The sequence below is a fragment of the Candoia aspera genome, chromosome 2, assembly GCF_035149785.1.
Source record: "Candoia aspera isolate rCanAsp1 chromosome 2, rCanAsp1.hap2, whole genome shotgun sequence".
Taxonomy (NCBI): Eukaryota; Metazoa; Chordata; class Lepidosauria; order Squamata; family Boidae; genus Candoia; species Candoia aspera.
The window spans coordinates 27580160-27597540 of NC_086154.1; the positions used below are offsets into that span (position 1 = coordinate 27580160).

A 17381-nucleotide genomic window follows, 5' to 3' on the forward strand; every position below is an offset into this window, starting at 1 on the left:
GATTTCAGATATTTTTTTAGCAGTTTTAACAGGTTTTTTTTTTTTTTGGACACAGGAGAGTAGGACTTCTCCAGTAAGAATTCTAGAGTGAGAAGGCTCTTTTTGATATTTTAACTATAGCTGAAATCATATACCCCCATTTGATATTTTGCCTGTTTCTGAAACAATATGTCCCCCTTCCCTTCTTCTAGAAAATCTTCCACATTAATGCAGATCTATCTACCTATGTGATCGCTGGAGTAAAAAATGACTTGATGGCACATAATCAAGCAAGCAAGCAACCAACCTTCTAGAAAATCTTCTAAACTAATGCAGATCTCCTTTTTTCATGAAATTTTTAAAGGTTAAATCCTACATGTCTTTTGCATATTGAGTATGAATTTGTGGCAATTATTTATGCTGTGAGCAAGTGTGCAGTTTGGATTTAACCATCCAAGCCAAGCAAATCATATTATGGCTTAGTATGATATATAAATCCAACCACTGCTCAAAATCTATTGTTTTCAGACAAAATTCTACTTATTAAAAAAGGAACATGCATTCTGCAGGGCCTTCAATAACATCTGCTAAAATGCACAGAATCGTAGAATTGAAAAGAGTCACTTAGATCTCTTGCTCAGTGCAGGAATCCAAATTAAAGCACATTGACAGATGGTTGTTTAGTCTCTCCTTAAAAACATCCAGCAAAGGGGAGACCATCAATTCTCTGAGTAACTGTTTCTGCTACTGAACTGTTGTTATTGCTGGAAAGTTTATTCTAACATTCCATTGGAATTTGCCTTTCTGTAACTTTAATCCGTTACTCTGCATCCTGCATTTTCAAATGATAAAGAAGACATCTGACTTTTCAGCTATTTGAAGAGTATCAGAATCTCCATTCCCTCCACCACCTCCACCCCCGAGTTTTCTCTTCTTAGCTCTTGCAATCTCTCTTCTGTTGCTAATTGCAGTACCCCAGTTGTACTGGTTAGTATTAACTTTAGAATAACTGTGTGTTCTTCTATGCTCTGGAGGAGAAAGTGGTCAGAAATGTTTTAAAGATATTTGATATGTTGATATCTGCTTCATCTATAGTCAGAATGTTTGCAGCATGTCTATATAAAACCATTTTCTATTACAGAAATAGAAATTACCTGTTATTAAGGGTTCTTCTAAAGACAATTTCAAATAGTCAAGCAAAACATACTGTACATATATACATAAACTGTTCTGAAAGGAAGGTGGCATGTCACAAAACAAAGAATCACAGATAGTTATTCTTTAAAAAATGGTGGGTAGCTCAGCCTGGTGCTTTGGGAGTATGCCCCCTTGTTAAGCTTGGGGTAGGGAGTTATAGAAAGTGATGGGCATTAACCTACCACTATATGATCCATGGCAACCACTTTGTGAGAACATCAGATACTCTCGAAATTGTAAGTATTTCTACCAGATCAAAAAGTTTGCTTACCCTGGATCTATTATGTCCAACAATTAGTTATGACTATTTATTCTGATACCAGTCCTCTAGTAACTTAATAAGAGACCCTTCCCAGCCTTGCTACTCAAGTACTTTTGGAGGTTCAAGAGCTCAACTTTGGGCCTTTTGCATGTAAGGCATGCTCTACTATTAAAGCATGCTCTACTAGTAAGCTACGGATTTATTCCTAGATAAAGCTTCCTAAGCATGTCTGGAAATATGGGCCCTAATTTAATGCTGTTAATGCAATGCCCATTAACAAATAAAATTTCTTTCATTATCCCAATGCTCCCCTAGCTTCCAAGCAACTTCATACTGTGCTCCTCGCATCAGACTTTGATGAGATTCTGCCCCCCCTCCAAAACCCAAGCTATAAATGAAAGATGTTTTCATGCTGTTCAAAGAATAACTGGGCAATGAGGCATGTAAAAGATGCATGGTATTTGAATCAGAATGCAAAATACTGTTAATGACCACAGAAAAATATGCTTGGTTCTCTATTACTTAATGACATGCAATTTGACAAATCAAATAAATCCACTGCTAACATACTGCATTACATTTACAATTGAATGCTGTTTACATTTTATTTCATTCAGTACTATGTGGCGCTGGGCAGTGGGGGAGAAACCATTCTCTAAAAAGGTAAAGACTGTTATAGGGTTATTCTTAGCCAAAAAATGTAATCCATTAAAAGTGACATATTCTTCATTCTCATTACATTCAGTGAGGTTTAAGCATACAACTAGGAACTTAAGTTTCATTGATTTCAACAGAAGTCAAGCACACTTAATCTTGACTATTTTTCCCAAGAAATATAAAACCCTTTATGAGGTATTGATTTAAACATAGCAGTAATGAACAGCTGTCTTTCACACTGCCTTGGATTGCCTCCAGTGACCAGCCTACTTGGCACTGGCAGACAGAAACAACAGTTGGATTCAGAAGAAATCTAGTTTGCTTTGGAATAATGATCCTTCTACTCTACAGCCAAGTATTTGCATCAGCTGATTAGCAAGAGAACAAATATTCCCATTTCTTTCCAAAGGTGGTTTGTTGATATAATTTATGTTATTAATTAAGAAAAAACTATGTATCTCTGCCTGTAAACCCCAGCTGCATCTCCAATTCAAGACACTGCTCACCTGTCCTTTAAAGAATCTGGTATCTGCTCAGATTCCTTTGGCTGAGTTTGGAGAAGTTCCTTTAAGATTCAAGGTGTTCAAAATTATTCTGAAAAGCTTGATGCATTTCAGTGGAAAAGAGAAGTTGCTGCAATTGAGCCAGTATAGGATGCCTAACTTTTATATCAGCCACGGAAGCTCATACCTTTGTGCTCATCTTCCTTCCCATTTTCTCCATTTTGATTTGTTTAGCTGTATATGGTATTTCACATGACATTTACACACACACCCATGTCCTCTGTATGCTAGATAATCCTAAAAGCCACCTTTTATACTGAAATAGTAGGCTTCAATTTTCTGAAAACAAATTCTAAGAATTTGTCCAATCATAAGGAAAATGATAGTGGTTAAATATATATTTTTAAAAGACAAACAATATTATTTTGACACTTCTGACAGCTGGAAATGAAGCAAACAGCAGAAATATTTAATGCTACTTTCCTTCAGGATTCTGATCACTGTCAGAGATGTTTAGAAAAAGGAACGTCACGAGACCTCCAATTCATACACGCAAAATATAATGACAGTGATGTTCCCTTGCCATTATTTTACCTTACTGCATTGAGCAGAAGTGATTTATTGTGCAGAAGTAAACAAACTTAGGAAAAGTGCCATGCATAAGAAATAAGAATAGGAATAAGAAAAACAGGTCTTGTACTGCACTTAGATATAAAACTGCTAAGTACTAAATAATAAATGCTTATATCACTGTCATGCAACAACTCTTTGTGCCTGATCTAAAGCATGGTTATAAGGGGGAAAAAGCACACCAATTTGCTATCAGCTATTCTATTTATGCAAGCTAATGGTTACCAACAGCCAAAATTGTATACGTTGGAGAAATGTCAGTCCATATGATTTCCTCTGTATGTGAAAAGCTATAAACAATCAATTTGTTTAAAATTCTGTTATTATTGATCCTATTCTAAATAGGATCAATAATAGAAATAATATTGTTTCTATCTCTTTCAAGTAAACTTTTTAAACAATGTATTACTTAAGCACAGAACATGCTAGTACATAGCTGAGCAATACACTTTTAGTATAACCAACTAAAATGTCTCACAAGAGTTCTCTGAAACTGCTCATTAGGTAAGATGTTATCAAAGAGCAAGAACAGCCAAAAATTAAGTCAGGTGTTTCAGTCTGATAGTAGGCATTTCAAAGTCAGTCATAAGTGGTGGACCAATATATAGCTGATACTGGCGTTGTTGGTATTAGGTTAGATAAAATCCTCAATGCTTATTCTTGATCTCCTCCTAATTTAACTAAACTGAGGTAGCATTCTAAAAACATCATTTAACAAGGAGCACAGAAGATAAGCTCTCCCCTTCTTCTCCCACTGTCTCTTAAAATCTGAATTTTGTAGTGTTTATCTGAGTTGACTTGAGAGTGGACAGCAGTCTCATTGTGTTGAGAGAGACAGTGGCAATTGGCTATTTACCAAGTTCCACCAGTGGACTTGGTATATGAGCCATGGAACTAGGGGAGTTGTGCCAAAGGTCTTACAGGAAGTTGAATTTTAGGAAGAAATAGGAGTGGTATAAGAAAAGTATCACTGAAAAGTGTTCTGGAAGCCAGTTCCAGGATAAGAAATAACAAGCGGCAAAGGGTGTTTTGGTGAGGGGGGGAGCAGAAGAACTCTGTTAAGTGGAGGGTGTGGAGACAGAAGAACAGATTTTGGGAACAGGGATGGGCTGGGAGCAAACAAGAACCCAATTTATTTGTAGAAATCATTACTACAGGACTTAAATGGCTTTCAGAGGGAATTCAAATTTATGGAGGATACATCTATCAAAAGTTGGTAGTCATAAAGATTCATGCATACCTTTGGAAAGGAGACAGTGCTCCTCTAATTATAATTTGCGGGGAGCCACAGAGGGAAAGAGAATGTTTCCAACTCCTGCTTACAAGCACCCCAGAAGCATCTAATTGACACTATGAGAAACAAAATGCTGGACCAAGATGAACATTGGCTGATGTCAGCCTTCCCAGGTAGACCAGACAGGAAACATGACCAGATAAGCTAATCCTAATTATTGTAAAGCTACGTTAACAGAATCTTGCAAGTCTGAAAGTACAATTCTCCCACTGTCAACTTTACAGCCCAAGAAACTAGGGAGGGTCCCTTCTGAGTCTCTTGCCCTACCCACTATTCAGCTGTGGGCTATGCTGTCTCTTATCTGACTGTTCCCTAGGCAGCATCTCTTTGCCCCACCTCCCAAGTTCTTTACCACATACCATTACATCTGGATCCACTAGGGTTATTCTTGTCGGTTGGTCTGTCACCTCAATTACTGAAGTAGTTTTAGATGGCTTACATGTTAGGATTAAAACAGAATAATAAAATAGGAAACATTAGAAATATATAGCCACAAATCAGGGAGAATATCTGATACAAATCAATGATAACAATCAGGAATAAATTACTAGGGAATAATTTTACACCCTACCCCTGGGCCTGCAGGTAGAGCCAGGTTCTCACAGCTTTACGTAAGCCCAGTGTGGTCAAAGCCATATAAACCTCAGGGGAAATGTTGTTCTAAGGGCAGACACAGCTACGGAGAAGGCATGCCACTTTCCTACAAGATGGCAATCTTTGCAGCTGGGACCTGGAATCTACCAGTACTTACTGTTTGGGCAGTGATAAAAGGAGAAAGACAGTTCTATAGGTGACCAGATCATAATCCATGTAGGGCTTTATATGTGACAACCAACACTTTGAACTGCACCTGGAATACCACTAGTACCCAGTGCAGCTTGCAAAGCAAAGATGTTACATGGGCAAAATGAGACACCCATAACTCCTTGCATGGATCCATTTTGGACCAGCTATAGCTTCTGAGTGGTTTCAAGGGTAGCCCCAGGTAGAGGGCACTGCAGTAGTCCAAACAGGAGGTGATTGGGACATGAGTGACTGTGAGAAGGGCCTCCTGAACCAGAAAGGGACACAATTGACACACAATGGATTTGTGCAAACATACTCCTGGCCATGGCTGTTACCTGCTCAGTGAGCAGGTGTTAAGAGTCCATGAGGACCCCCAAATTATATACTAATTCTACCTGAAGAACTGTGATCCAATTGAGAATTAAAAATGGTAAATCTCTGTGACTAGAAGGTCCTTGAAACCAAAGCCATCAGTCTTTCTTGGGTTGAGCTTCAGCTTGTTCCTCCCCATCCAGACCCTTACAGGTTCCAGGTGTTGGAACAGGACCACAGCATTGTTTGTCAAGCCCAGGGATGAGATATAAAACTGGATATCAACCACATACTGATGATACCGGACCTCTTGCTGATAGATTACCTACATCCATGTAGATGTTGAATTGGAGTGGGGAGAGCACTAAGCCTAGTGGGACCCCATACATTAAGGGCCCTGGACTAGATCTCTCCTCACTTACCAGTTTAGAACTGAACCACTGCATTTAGTGCCCCCCACCCACCCCAGAGAGGGATACCGTGATTGATGGTAATGAACACCACTGAGAGGACAAGCAGGACCAGGAGGGTCCACAACCTGACTGAAAAGCTTCCGGACAATTCACTTCCTCCAGGGCCTTCTAGGTCTCTATTCTACTATCTTTCTGCAAAGGGGGGAGGGGTTGGAGACAAGTCAGAAATTATCCACAGTGTTGGGTCCAACGATAGATTTCTGAGAAGGGATGTACCACTGCCTCCATCAAGGCAAGCACAACAGCCCCCTCACTTTTACTGTACTTTCTTATGTTTCTTTTGACACAGAGCCTGAACATCCTGGAGCCAATCATAGTCATTTTCAGACTTAAAGGGAGAGGAGAGAACAGCATATAAATACATAATATTTGGGGATATGTGAGTGGAAGGTAATGGAGAAGATATGGAAAAAATTCAAGAATAGGTACCAGATCTCACAGCAGATTTCAAATACCTTCTAAGCCATTATATTCAAAGAGGTTAGTGTGTGGCCTTAAAGTGCATGACCCCATAGACAACTGTGAAGAAAAGGAAATTTATAATTCTTCTTCTAAAACTTTGCATAGTTGGTGGATGCCTGCATTTAATGGGAAATTGATTGCCTGCAATACATCCATCAAACCCCCAATTAAATCATTCTCCTCCTAAATTGAGGGAGAAGGAGAGAGAGAAAGGAAAGAAGGGAAGGAGGGGAGGGGAGGGAGGAAGGAAGGAAGGAAGGAAGGGAGGAAGGAAAAGTGAAAATAAAATTGTATCTCTGATGCCTTGCCGGCAGGAAGCAATCACCCCAGCCATAGCAGTGCCAAAAGGGTAAAAGCTAAAATCAGCCACATTGCAGGGCCAAGGGACCAGCAGTTGGAAAGTGCTTCATTTAAAAAGAACTGGAGGGGAAAAAAACAGGGAACAATAGCTGGAGTACAGATGAACACAGTCAAAGGAATGAGAGTTAATAACTTTTTTTTAAAAGGATGGTAAAAATTTCTTCATGATTTGAAATCTACAATGTACAAAGCTATGTCAAAACCTGACATTCCTATTAGCAAGGTGCCCAAAGGCAAACACAGTTTTTAGCAACACACTTGGGGGGGGGGGAATACACCTTGTCTAGTGGGAAAGTTTAGAAAAAATGCATTTGAAAGAGCAGCAGAGTTTATGCAGGAACAAGAGCCAAGGCAGTTTAAAGAAAATAGAACAAAAGAACAAAGGGTTGGGAGACAAATATCAGGAGGCCAAAGTGCTTCTCTGGTGAGCAAGAAACAAGATAAATATTTTGCAGATATAAAGAGCAAGGGCAAGTGAGCAATATTAAATAAAACAGATCTGTCAGAATCCACAATCAAAGAACTGGTAGATCGTTTGATTGTGTTCTCTGCCAGTTGAGTCAACATGTGTCAAGCACCAGAAGGGAGGGGGAGATTTAATGAGAGTGGGAAAAAACAGTGTTTGGTCTAATGATGGAATCCAAGGTCGTATCAACTGGAGATGTTTGGAAAAGGAATCCTGGAATGCTGGTGCAAAGAGGGAAGGAATGTGGAGGGGGGTCTGGCTTGCCTGTTTGCTTTTAATTAGGTAGTTTGAGCAGGAATCTTTAGTCGTGGCTTTTTCCTTTATTCTGTACACATCTTCAATAAATCTGAAATCTGCATTTTAAATGGATGCATGAGTCAGGTCATTATTGAGACAATTGTGTCAGATCCTTACATAAAGCCATGATGTACCAAATCCAACTTTACCGGGAGAAACTATCTTCTCTGAGGAAAGTAACCTTTTTTTTGCTATCTTAATTGGGCGGAATGGAGGAGGCTGAGCAGCCCAAGTTGGAGGGGGCAATGGGCGAAGAAGATGACTCTGGGGCAGCCGCTGGGACCTCGATGATTACAAGAGGTCGGGGGGCGAAGTTCCAGGGAGGAAATGTCAAGGAGAAGAGAGCTAAGCCAAAAGCCTGGGTGCAGTGTTAAATTGGGCCCCAGAATGCCAAACAACATTTGACAACTTAAAGTGATTGTTTACTGCCGAACCCATCTTGCGCCACCCTGATCCCACGAAACCATTCATCATACAGGTTGATTTATCTGATGTTGCAATTGGAGCTGTACTTTTACAGAATAATGAGAAGGGAGTTTTGCAGCTATATGCTTATTTGTCACAGAAGTTCACAGAGATGGAGATCATTTTTAAAATTAATTGGAGCCACCCAAGCCCTATCATCCTCGCATCATCCGCAACCGGACGGAGGGTGTGAACGATTGAATGCCACCCTAGAGCAATTTTTAAGATGTTGTATAAGTTACCAACAGGACGACCGGATAGATTTACTGCCATTTGCTGAGGTTGCTTATAATAACTCCGTGCACCAGAGCACAGGACTGTCTCCATGTCAGATAGTGCACAGCCAAGAGTTTGTGCCAATTTGAGTTACCACAAGAACCATGTAAGTCCCACTCTGCCAGCGAGTGGATGAAACAAATAAGTGCTCAATGGCCGATAATTCAAAAAACCTTGCAACCACTCGAGTTATAAAAAATACACTGACAACAAAAGGTCTCCAGAATGGGAGTTTAAAGTGGGAGAGAAAGTATATTTGTCCACAAAATTTTTACAATCCTTGCAACAATCAAATAAATTAGGTCTGAAGTTCATGGGACCTTTTGAAATTGAAAAAAAATAATCAACCCTGTGACTGTTAAGTTAAAGCTCCCAAAGAATTTGAAACAAATCCATCCTGTTTTTCATTGCAGACTTCTAAAACGAGTGCGAGAACCTTCTCAATGGCACCCTGAACAACCACCCCCTGCCCCCACGATGATCGACGGGGAGCAACATTTTGAAGTAAAAGAAATTTTAGATGCCCAGAAACATTGAAGCAAATGTCAATATTTAATTCACTGGAAACATTTCCGTGACCATGGGTGGGTGGCCAGTTGTCATGTTAAAGCTCCAGATCTTCTTAAGAAGTTTATGCAAAATATCCTAACAAACCTAAATCCTAATTGTTACGCTTTACTATTATATTATTTCATTTGTTATATATTAACCATGTTAGTTATCTTTTCCAGGCGGGGCAGTATGTCAGAATCCACAATCAAAGAACTGGTAGATCGTTTGATTGGGTTCTCTGCCAGTTGAGTCAACATGTGTCAAGCACCAGAAGGGAGGGGGAGATTTAATGAGAGTGGGAAAGAACAGTGTTTGGTCTAATGGTGGAATCCAAGGTCGTATCAACTGGAGATGTTTGGAAGTAGAATGCCGGAATGCTGGTGCAAAGGTGGGAGTAATGTGGAGGGGGGTCTGGCTTGCCTGTTTGCTTTTAATTAGGTAGTTTGAGTGGGAATCTTTAGTCATGGCTTTTTCCTTTATTCTGTACACATTTTCAATAAATCTGAAATCTGCAATTTAAATGGATGCATGAGGTCATTATTGAGACAATTGTGTCAGATCCTTACAAGATCAAAGAAACAATGAAAAAAAGGAGTACATAAAAGAAAAACAGAAGTATCCAACAAAATTGAGACAGATTTATTTATTCTTTAAAAAAGGATCAACATAAGCAGATATTCCAATAAACCAGCCCTTTCAATCATTTGTCAAGGGTGGGAACCAAAGCTTACAATAAGAGGCCAGCCATTTGTGTTGAACTACAATACCCATAATCCACACCTGGCAAAGTTGACAGGCGTGCTAGCTGAAAATTGTGGAAATGATAGCTCATCTGGAGGGTGCCTGGTCGAAAAGGCTGTGAGCAAGACCTAATGAAGGAGCAAAAATCTATTCAAGTTGTTTCTTTTGCCCCGCTGACTTACCAGTAAAATCAAGAGGACATCCTTCTGTAGTGATCATCCAAACCAAAGAAACACAAATAAATTGGCTGTTTCTGTTCTAGCCAATTTAATATCTGTCTTTCCTTTGGATACACTTATCCAGAAGCATGGATGCTCCTTGATCCATATGGTGTGATTCTATGCAGCTGAAACATATATAAAAGCATATCCTTCCCACTTCCTTCACATCTTAATAAGAGGGATGGGGCTGATCAGAATAACAACAACAACAGTATCTGGCCATCAAATATTTCTGGGATAGTAACACAAACTCCACTGTAAAATATTGTTATCTTAACACTGATAGCCCTATGTTTCTGAGCAAGTAGAGGAAAGTGGTTTATGTAGACATTGTAGAAGGACAGCTGTGTTAGTCTATGGTAGCAAAAAATCAAAAGGAGTCCAGTAGCACCTTTTCAGACTAACAGACTTTATTAACAAGGCATAAGCTTTCATCAACTACAGCTCACTTCATAAGATGCATGCAGTGGCTAAACATATATAGGATTTAAACTGGGATGAGGCAGGTTATAGTTATGTGAGTTCAGCAGTCTCTCACTCAATTGATATGCCTGAACTACCCTTATCTGAATTCCACACAGGGCAAACCGGACAAACTTTTCACTAAAAAATTAATGGATAATAATTTCACATCAGGAGTCAAAACAAGAACAAAGTAATTTCAGAATATCTTAACCTCCCAGGACATTCCATCATAGGTTTCAGAGTTGTTGGCTTGGAAAAAAGAAACTTTACCAGCACTATTGAGTGAGAGCTTATGCCTTTTAGTAAAATGTAATTAATTTAATAAGTATAATTAATTTAACAAAATGTTTTAGTCTGAAAAAGTGCTGCCCAACTCCTTCTGAAAGATCTGTATGCAATTTCTGGAGTTCTGGTGCCTTGCATAGGAGATGCAATGGGGGAATGGCTCCTATACCACCAGCATTCTGCCTGAACTGGAGATTATCTGGACAAACTCCCAAACCTTTTCCGTACATGTTTACTTTGAAACATAAACGTGCTGGTTAAATACCTGATCAGTTAGGGCATGAATGGTCTGCTGAAATGAAAACTGCTTGTGTTTGCCATACAGGATAGTTTTGAGTAACTCTGTCATGTATAACAATTGGTGATCTAGAATAGACACATCCCCCTATATGTATTGAAAGAGGCACCCAGGCAAATTAGCAAGGCCTGGATTAATACCATGAAGTGGATGGGAACAGCTGTACTTGGAGTTCTTTGAGCCTGATTGTTTTCCTGCAGATTTCTGATGTGTGATGATGATGATGATGTTACCTAGACTGGTAATGAAATCTCTGCAGGAAAACAACCAAGTTCAGAGAATACCAAGAACCTTGAGCAACGTATATTTTCTACCTTCGAAACATCTGTACATCAAGACTGCTTAGGTCCATCTGACTTTCCTGCTTATCTGAACTGTGAGACTTTAGAATGAAACCAGCAAATAAAAAGCTACTGTGAACTAGATTGAACAGATTAGACTTGTAGCTATCACATCTTCAGAAAGAACAGCACAGTTGTTGTAATTTCACAATTACATTTTAAAGTACATTTTTGGATTTATGTACGTATTAAGAAATCTTCTGTCAAAGTAAAGGTTTTTTGTTTTACCTTGGGATCAGCAGTGAGCAATTTGAATGCTTGATACACTTGTGCTTCCTTCACACCTCCGCCAAGATCCAGGAAGTTGGCAGGTTTTCCACCATTAAGGGAAATTATATCACAGGTTGCCATTGCAAGTCCAGCACCATTTACTGTAATTAAGAGAGTGAAATCGCTGAATTTTTTAAAAGGTGAAATATGAGCATGTGCGAATGTGGTTCCAAGGTGCCAAAATCAAAAGAGAGGAAGAAGATAAAGGAAAAAGAACAGAAGCAAGAAGAGAAAGGAACAGATGGAGAAAAATTTAAACCAATGGAAAGACTGGACATTTCCTTCCAGGTCCTATGAGTCTAATGCAATGTGCCCCAATTTACTGAGTTAAAAAAAAAGGGGGGGTAGAAGACATAGAAACACTGAATGAATAAACCACGCATAAACAAGCAAGACACTGAATGAATGAAAAAACAATCAATTCCCTCCTCTTCCTTGAATATTAGTAAAAGGGTGGGGAGGGCTGGTGAGTGACCAGATAGTGGGACACATCTGGAGCATCTGAAACGGTGGAGCATCTGGAAAAGTGGGGGAGCAGAGGAAGAAACAGGGAGGCCGAGCACCTAAGAAGGTGAGGGTGCTATGCAGGCAGGAGAACATTTTATTGAATTTAACTCCCCATCCCCTCTTCCCACATTCAGTACAGTAGAGGAACAAAAAAGAAGTAACAAAAGCCAATTATAAAATCCGAAGAAACTCCATATTTCATTTCTTCATCTTACTCCTTCACCTACCACTGACTCTTTAGTTAGCTTAGCAGTTTTATGGGCCATGACTAATTTCATTAACATTGCACAAAACAAATACTTTCTAATAATATATTTTTTAAAAAGTTATCCTTTTAGCAAATTCTTACTAGTTATGTTTTGAAGACAATGTCTTAATTTTTCCTTTTAAAAACTGCTGGATTCTAAATACATTAAGGGCTTTCTGCATTACAAATATGCTTAGCTCGTGAATGAAATAGGAGAAAATGGCTTAGTCCATTAAAATGACAACTCCTCTGTATAGCTTAACTTTTTGTGTGAGAGACAGATGCACTTTCACCAGAGTTTTGGACTTGGTAGTCCAAATAGCTGCTTCTAACCCCATGGAGTCCCTGAACTTGTAACATATGATATATACCATACAATATGTATTATGTACACATGCATTTCTTATATAAATATTAACATCTAATCAAATTTTGTAAAGGAATATAAATGAAAAATGTAAGAAAACCAGTAAAGACCCCATTTTGCCAAAATCCAAATAATGAGGTAGGAAAATTCCATGCGGACAAAGGAATTATGACTTAAAATGCAGTCCTGTGATTCCAACTAAAGGATAAACATGACATGAGAGATGTGCCATTTTTTGTTGTTTATAATAAAAATACCACATAAGCTCAAGTTAGGGTCTGGACTACACAAACACACAAACACTACATAGCTTCCAGTCATGGGAAGCAAAGAGTAGAATTGGGAAAATACTGTATGACAGAAAACAGTTAAACTTCATGCCTAATAATAATTTTGTGAGAAAATAGAAACAGACACTTGAAGTTAAAAATGATGTGGAAAATTCTAAGATTGTCCGTGTATAATATCTGAATCTTAAGTGGCTTCTTCTGCAGAAAATTTCAGGGTAGTTTGCTGCCACAAGAAACCAACAGATAAATAATCAGAGATGTCCCACTTATGAAGCTCTGTGAGCATCAACCGTCAACTATAATGCATTGTTTTATAGCTTCAGATTATGGTCCATGAGTGAGTGACACAGAGGCTTAAATTCTGTATCATTTCATCTAAAGTGGCTGTTTAATGTGAAGAAAATGGTATCAATATGCTTCACCTTGGAAAGTATTCTCTTTCATTCAGAAAAAAGAATGGTATGAATGAAGATTTTAGCTTGTGAACAATTACCATATTGATTGCTTTGATATTGTACAGGAAAAAAATAGAAGCCTTGTGAAAACAGCCAAACCATTCTGAAACCCATGTGCTATATACTCTTTTTCCTACATGTTTTTGGTTGTTTTTGTTACTTGTTATTTATATGGATGTTTTTAAATTATGTTCATCATCCAGGGTCACTTTGCAAGATGGGTGGTTATATAAGTCAAATCAAGTCAAGCCAAGTCAAATCAAATAAAAAATGCCCTACCAAATATAGACTCAGTCTCTATTCAGATGGCTTATAATATGAGGACAGGTTCATGGTATATAAATGGAACATGGAGGAGCACACAGGTGTGTATCTTTGGCTCATGAAGTTCATCATTTGCACAATGAGATTGCAGGTGAAGTAGCAAATCCACTTTTTGCAGGTGAAGAAGCAAATCCACTTTTTGGTATCTTTGGTGTTTATAGAGATAATGTATCAATGGTATTAATCTAGATGCAGATTAAGGGTTAAAAACAGTGCTAGTCTATATTTCTTTACACAGCTGTAAGTCCAGCAGTTGCCCAACCATTATGGAGGGAGCTAGGAGTCAACGACAATGTTAAGCATGGCTGTGCTCAAGTGCCCTTAATAGAATTGTTGTTTTCTTTTAATGGAAGTCTTCCTCCCCACAAAACCAGGGCCTTTTCATGCTCTGAAAAACCCTTTACTTCCAAAGGTATTTGTCATAAGTGCCTTTTGAGAAGCTTCAGTTCAACTCTGTTTAGACGTGTAATGTTAGGCATATGGTTTCTCAGTCCAGACCAGGAAGTTATAGCAATAGGATGTTTTTGCTCACCAAAACAGGCAATGTTTCCATCCAGACCTATGTACTTTAAGTCATAGTGGGCAGCTTCATTTTCCATTGGTTCATTCTCAGATTTGTCATCCATGGCAAATATCGTTTTTTGTCTGAACTCAGCATTGTCATCAAAGTTTATCTTGGCATCAAAGCATACCACTAAATGGAAAATAAAATAAAATAAAATGGAAAAGGAAATAGAATTAGAATTCCATTAATTATCAGAGCTGTCTGACTTCAAGGACAATTGAACCGAGAAGGCATATTCTTGAATGCTGCAAAATGTATGTAATTACTTTTTTACCAAACCTCCTTAGTAGGCTTAAGGATATCTGCTTTACAAAAGCAGTTATCAAAATTCAACTTGCCACAAACCTACTATGTGTCAAAGGACCTGAAAAAATATTTTTTCTGTTATATCTCCATCTTGCCTTCATCTCAACCTGAGTATATGAATGGGTAGGCTTAAGCTGTCCTTAGCTGCACTGGAATTAAAATATTCTTCCTTAAGCAGATGGGTGCAAGATGTGTAAAATCTGTTATACCTTATCACCCATTATGTTAGAGTCAGGAGATCAGCAGAGGGTGGGTTCAGACCAAGGCTTATTGGCTAGTTCAGGTTGATGTAGGCATGCTTTTTCCTTTCCAGTCCCTGGTCAGCCCTACCTGCAGATATTCTGCTGTTGTCTTCTAAAGAGATAGATACAGCAGTGCTATACCAGTGGTCAGTATTGAACAATAATGCTAGACTGCTCAACTGGCAGCATTCTCCATATATTAAATCTATGTCTATTACAGGTTTAGTGCAAAGCTGAAATAGGGAAACAGTGGAATAGTACAGTAGAGAAATGTCTTAACACTGAAATAACATTTGCCAGAAGGATATTTGTTACAAGGGTTTTGTGGGTTCACGGGATCTAATCCATCTCATAGTAAACAAAACATCTGTGATTTTTTTAAATTAATACAGCAGAGCAAAGCAAGTTTCATTTTCAAGCAGCATTTCAAGTTCAGCTAAAAAAGCCAAATTCCTGTCTCTCTGCTCTCCTGTCTTTCTTACTGATAGAGAGCCAAGAAGCAGCAATAAAACCATAGAGCAAAGTAAGATCAACAGAGACTTGGCGGATATATAGCCAAGCATTTCTGGGCTACTTTCATCTCTACTAGCAAAGAAAAGATTCCCAGTTTGGGTGAAGTCCACCTTGTTAATGTGTGTAGTCTAGTGTTGGCCAAATTAGAGCATTAGGACTTCAACATTTTATTGGTGTTCCCCACTTTGAGATAAGTAAGGGAGTTAATTATGCTGGCTGCAATTCTCTCTCTGGGGTTGTCAGTCTCATTCCCTTTCTGGCAGGATGTGGTATCCCTCCCTCTTTCTTCTGGCTTTCAAGAAACAATTTGCATCTAGTAGTTCAGCTGTCTTTTACAGAACCTGCCCAGCTCCACTTCAGGGAACTTCATGCTCCCCTTGAGCTAACAAAACTTCAGTAGTTCAAAACTGCCTAGTCTGGTCTAGTCTAGTCTAGCCTAGCCTAGCCTAGTCTAGCCTAGCCTAGCCTAGCCTAGCCTAGCCTAGCCTAGTCTAGTCTAGCCTACTCTAGCCTAGCCTAGCCTAGCCTAAACTGCTAGACCCATCTTGGTCTGCCAGCCATTATACCCCCTTCTTTACTCACCTTCTTCCTTCTTTCCACAGGTCTTTCTTTTAAACTCCAGCTCTCTCACAGCAGCAGCCCCCTTTCCTACGGGGCACCCTTTCCTATGGGAAAGTAATGAAAACCTATTCCATTTTCCCTGCACTCTGTCAGGGTCACTGTTGGCTAAAAAGAACTGGGTGTATTTGTGACTGGATGCTAGAGAGCCATAAGCGACTGCAGACTGTCACAGGACTGATATAGTATAACATTGAAATTATGGGACCAACTTTCCCCCCAGAACAACTGCCTCCTAAACAGAGCATGATAGAATCTGAAAGCCAGTTTTCGTTGTTTATATAAAGAAAAGAAAGGAAGAGGAGATAAATTCCATGTAAAAGTATTACTGGCGACTCATTTCTACGACTCTTACCTTTTTTTTCCCTTTCAGCATTATCCAACTTGGGTTATGAGAGAATGGGGGGGGGGTAAGAAACGAGCATAACAGCCTAGAGTTGGCAGCCAGTCCTGTAGCCAGACTGTCCTATTTCAGCTATACCACTGTGATTGATTGATATTTTTCCAGCCCAAAATGACATGTTGATGGGGAGGGACAGGCAGCAAAGCTGGGGGAGTCAACCAAATGTTTTAAAATTGTATTTGGATATTAATGCCAGTCATAACTTTCTATTGGCTTATTCAGTAGGTGTTAGGCGACACTGTACAAATGGTGCCCACTGATGTCTAGACCAGCAAACAAATCTTAGAATCTAGCAGACTTCCTACTCTATCTGGTTTTATTTATTTATTTTTAATTCAGGAAGTATTACCCAGAAAACAGGCATACTGTAAAGCCAAGGACTAGTCCCTACCATTTATTTTTGTTTTTTACAGTGCCCTACAATAAAATGTTAGAAAATAAAAATGTTAAATCGCTGGCATCCATAGCTTCGTTTAGAAGTGTACCTATCTACTCAGAAAAATAAAAATAAAGGTCAGCTGGAGTGATAAGATTCTGAAAGAACAGAAGAGATGGCCAAAAGCAATCTCACAGTTCTCCCTTCTTGGAGTTTGGGTCTTTGTAACTGGAGAGGTCTCCCTCCCACAACAGCTACATTCTCAAAAAACAAGTCCCAACCCGCATGACAATCATTTCATTAGAGTACCCACAACATGCACTCAGAACTCCAAACCTCCCCACTGGCCCAAAAAAATTTCCTACCCCCAGTATGAATCCTTAATTGCTGGTTTGATTCAGTCTGAAAAGCCTGTGCAGGGAATGTAATTTTAAACAGAATTAAGAAAGCCACAATTTCTAAAAAAGACAAATAATAGAAGTCCATTACTCTGCAGTAGCCAGATATTATCAAGAGGGCTGAACCAGTCTGAGCAGTGCATTATAAGAACAATATAAACAAATTGGAGGGGCTTCA

The 17381-nt window shown here is 39.0% G+C and overlaps 1 protein-coding gene across 2 annotated transcripts in view; it reads right to left on the reverse strand.

The window, feature by feature from the left end:
- The window catches only part of SUCLG2 (succinate-CoA ligase GDP-forming subunit beta), a 246989-nt gene that overhangs the window by 93529 nt on the left and 136079 nt on the right, over nt 1-17381 (reverse strand). For both annotated transcript variants that reach the window (XM_063291548.1, XM_063291549.1), the window contains exons 8-9: nt 14315-14476; nt 11551-11693 (exon numbers count right to left, since the gene is read on the reverse strand). In XM_063291548.1, the coding sequence (XP_063147618.1) occupies nt 11551-11693; nt 14315-14476 (305 nt within the window). The remainder of the gene's footprint in view (nt 1-11550; nt 11694-14314; nt 14477-17381) is intronic.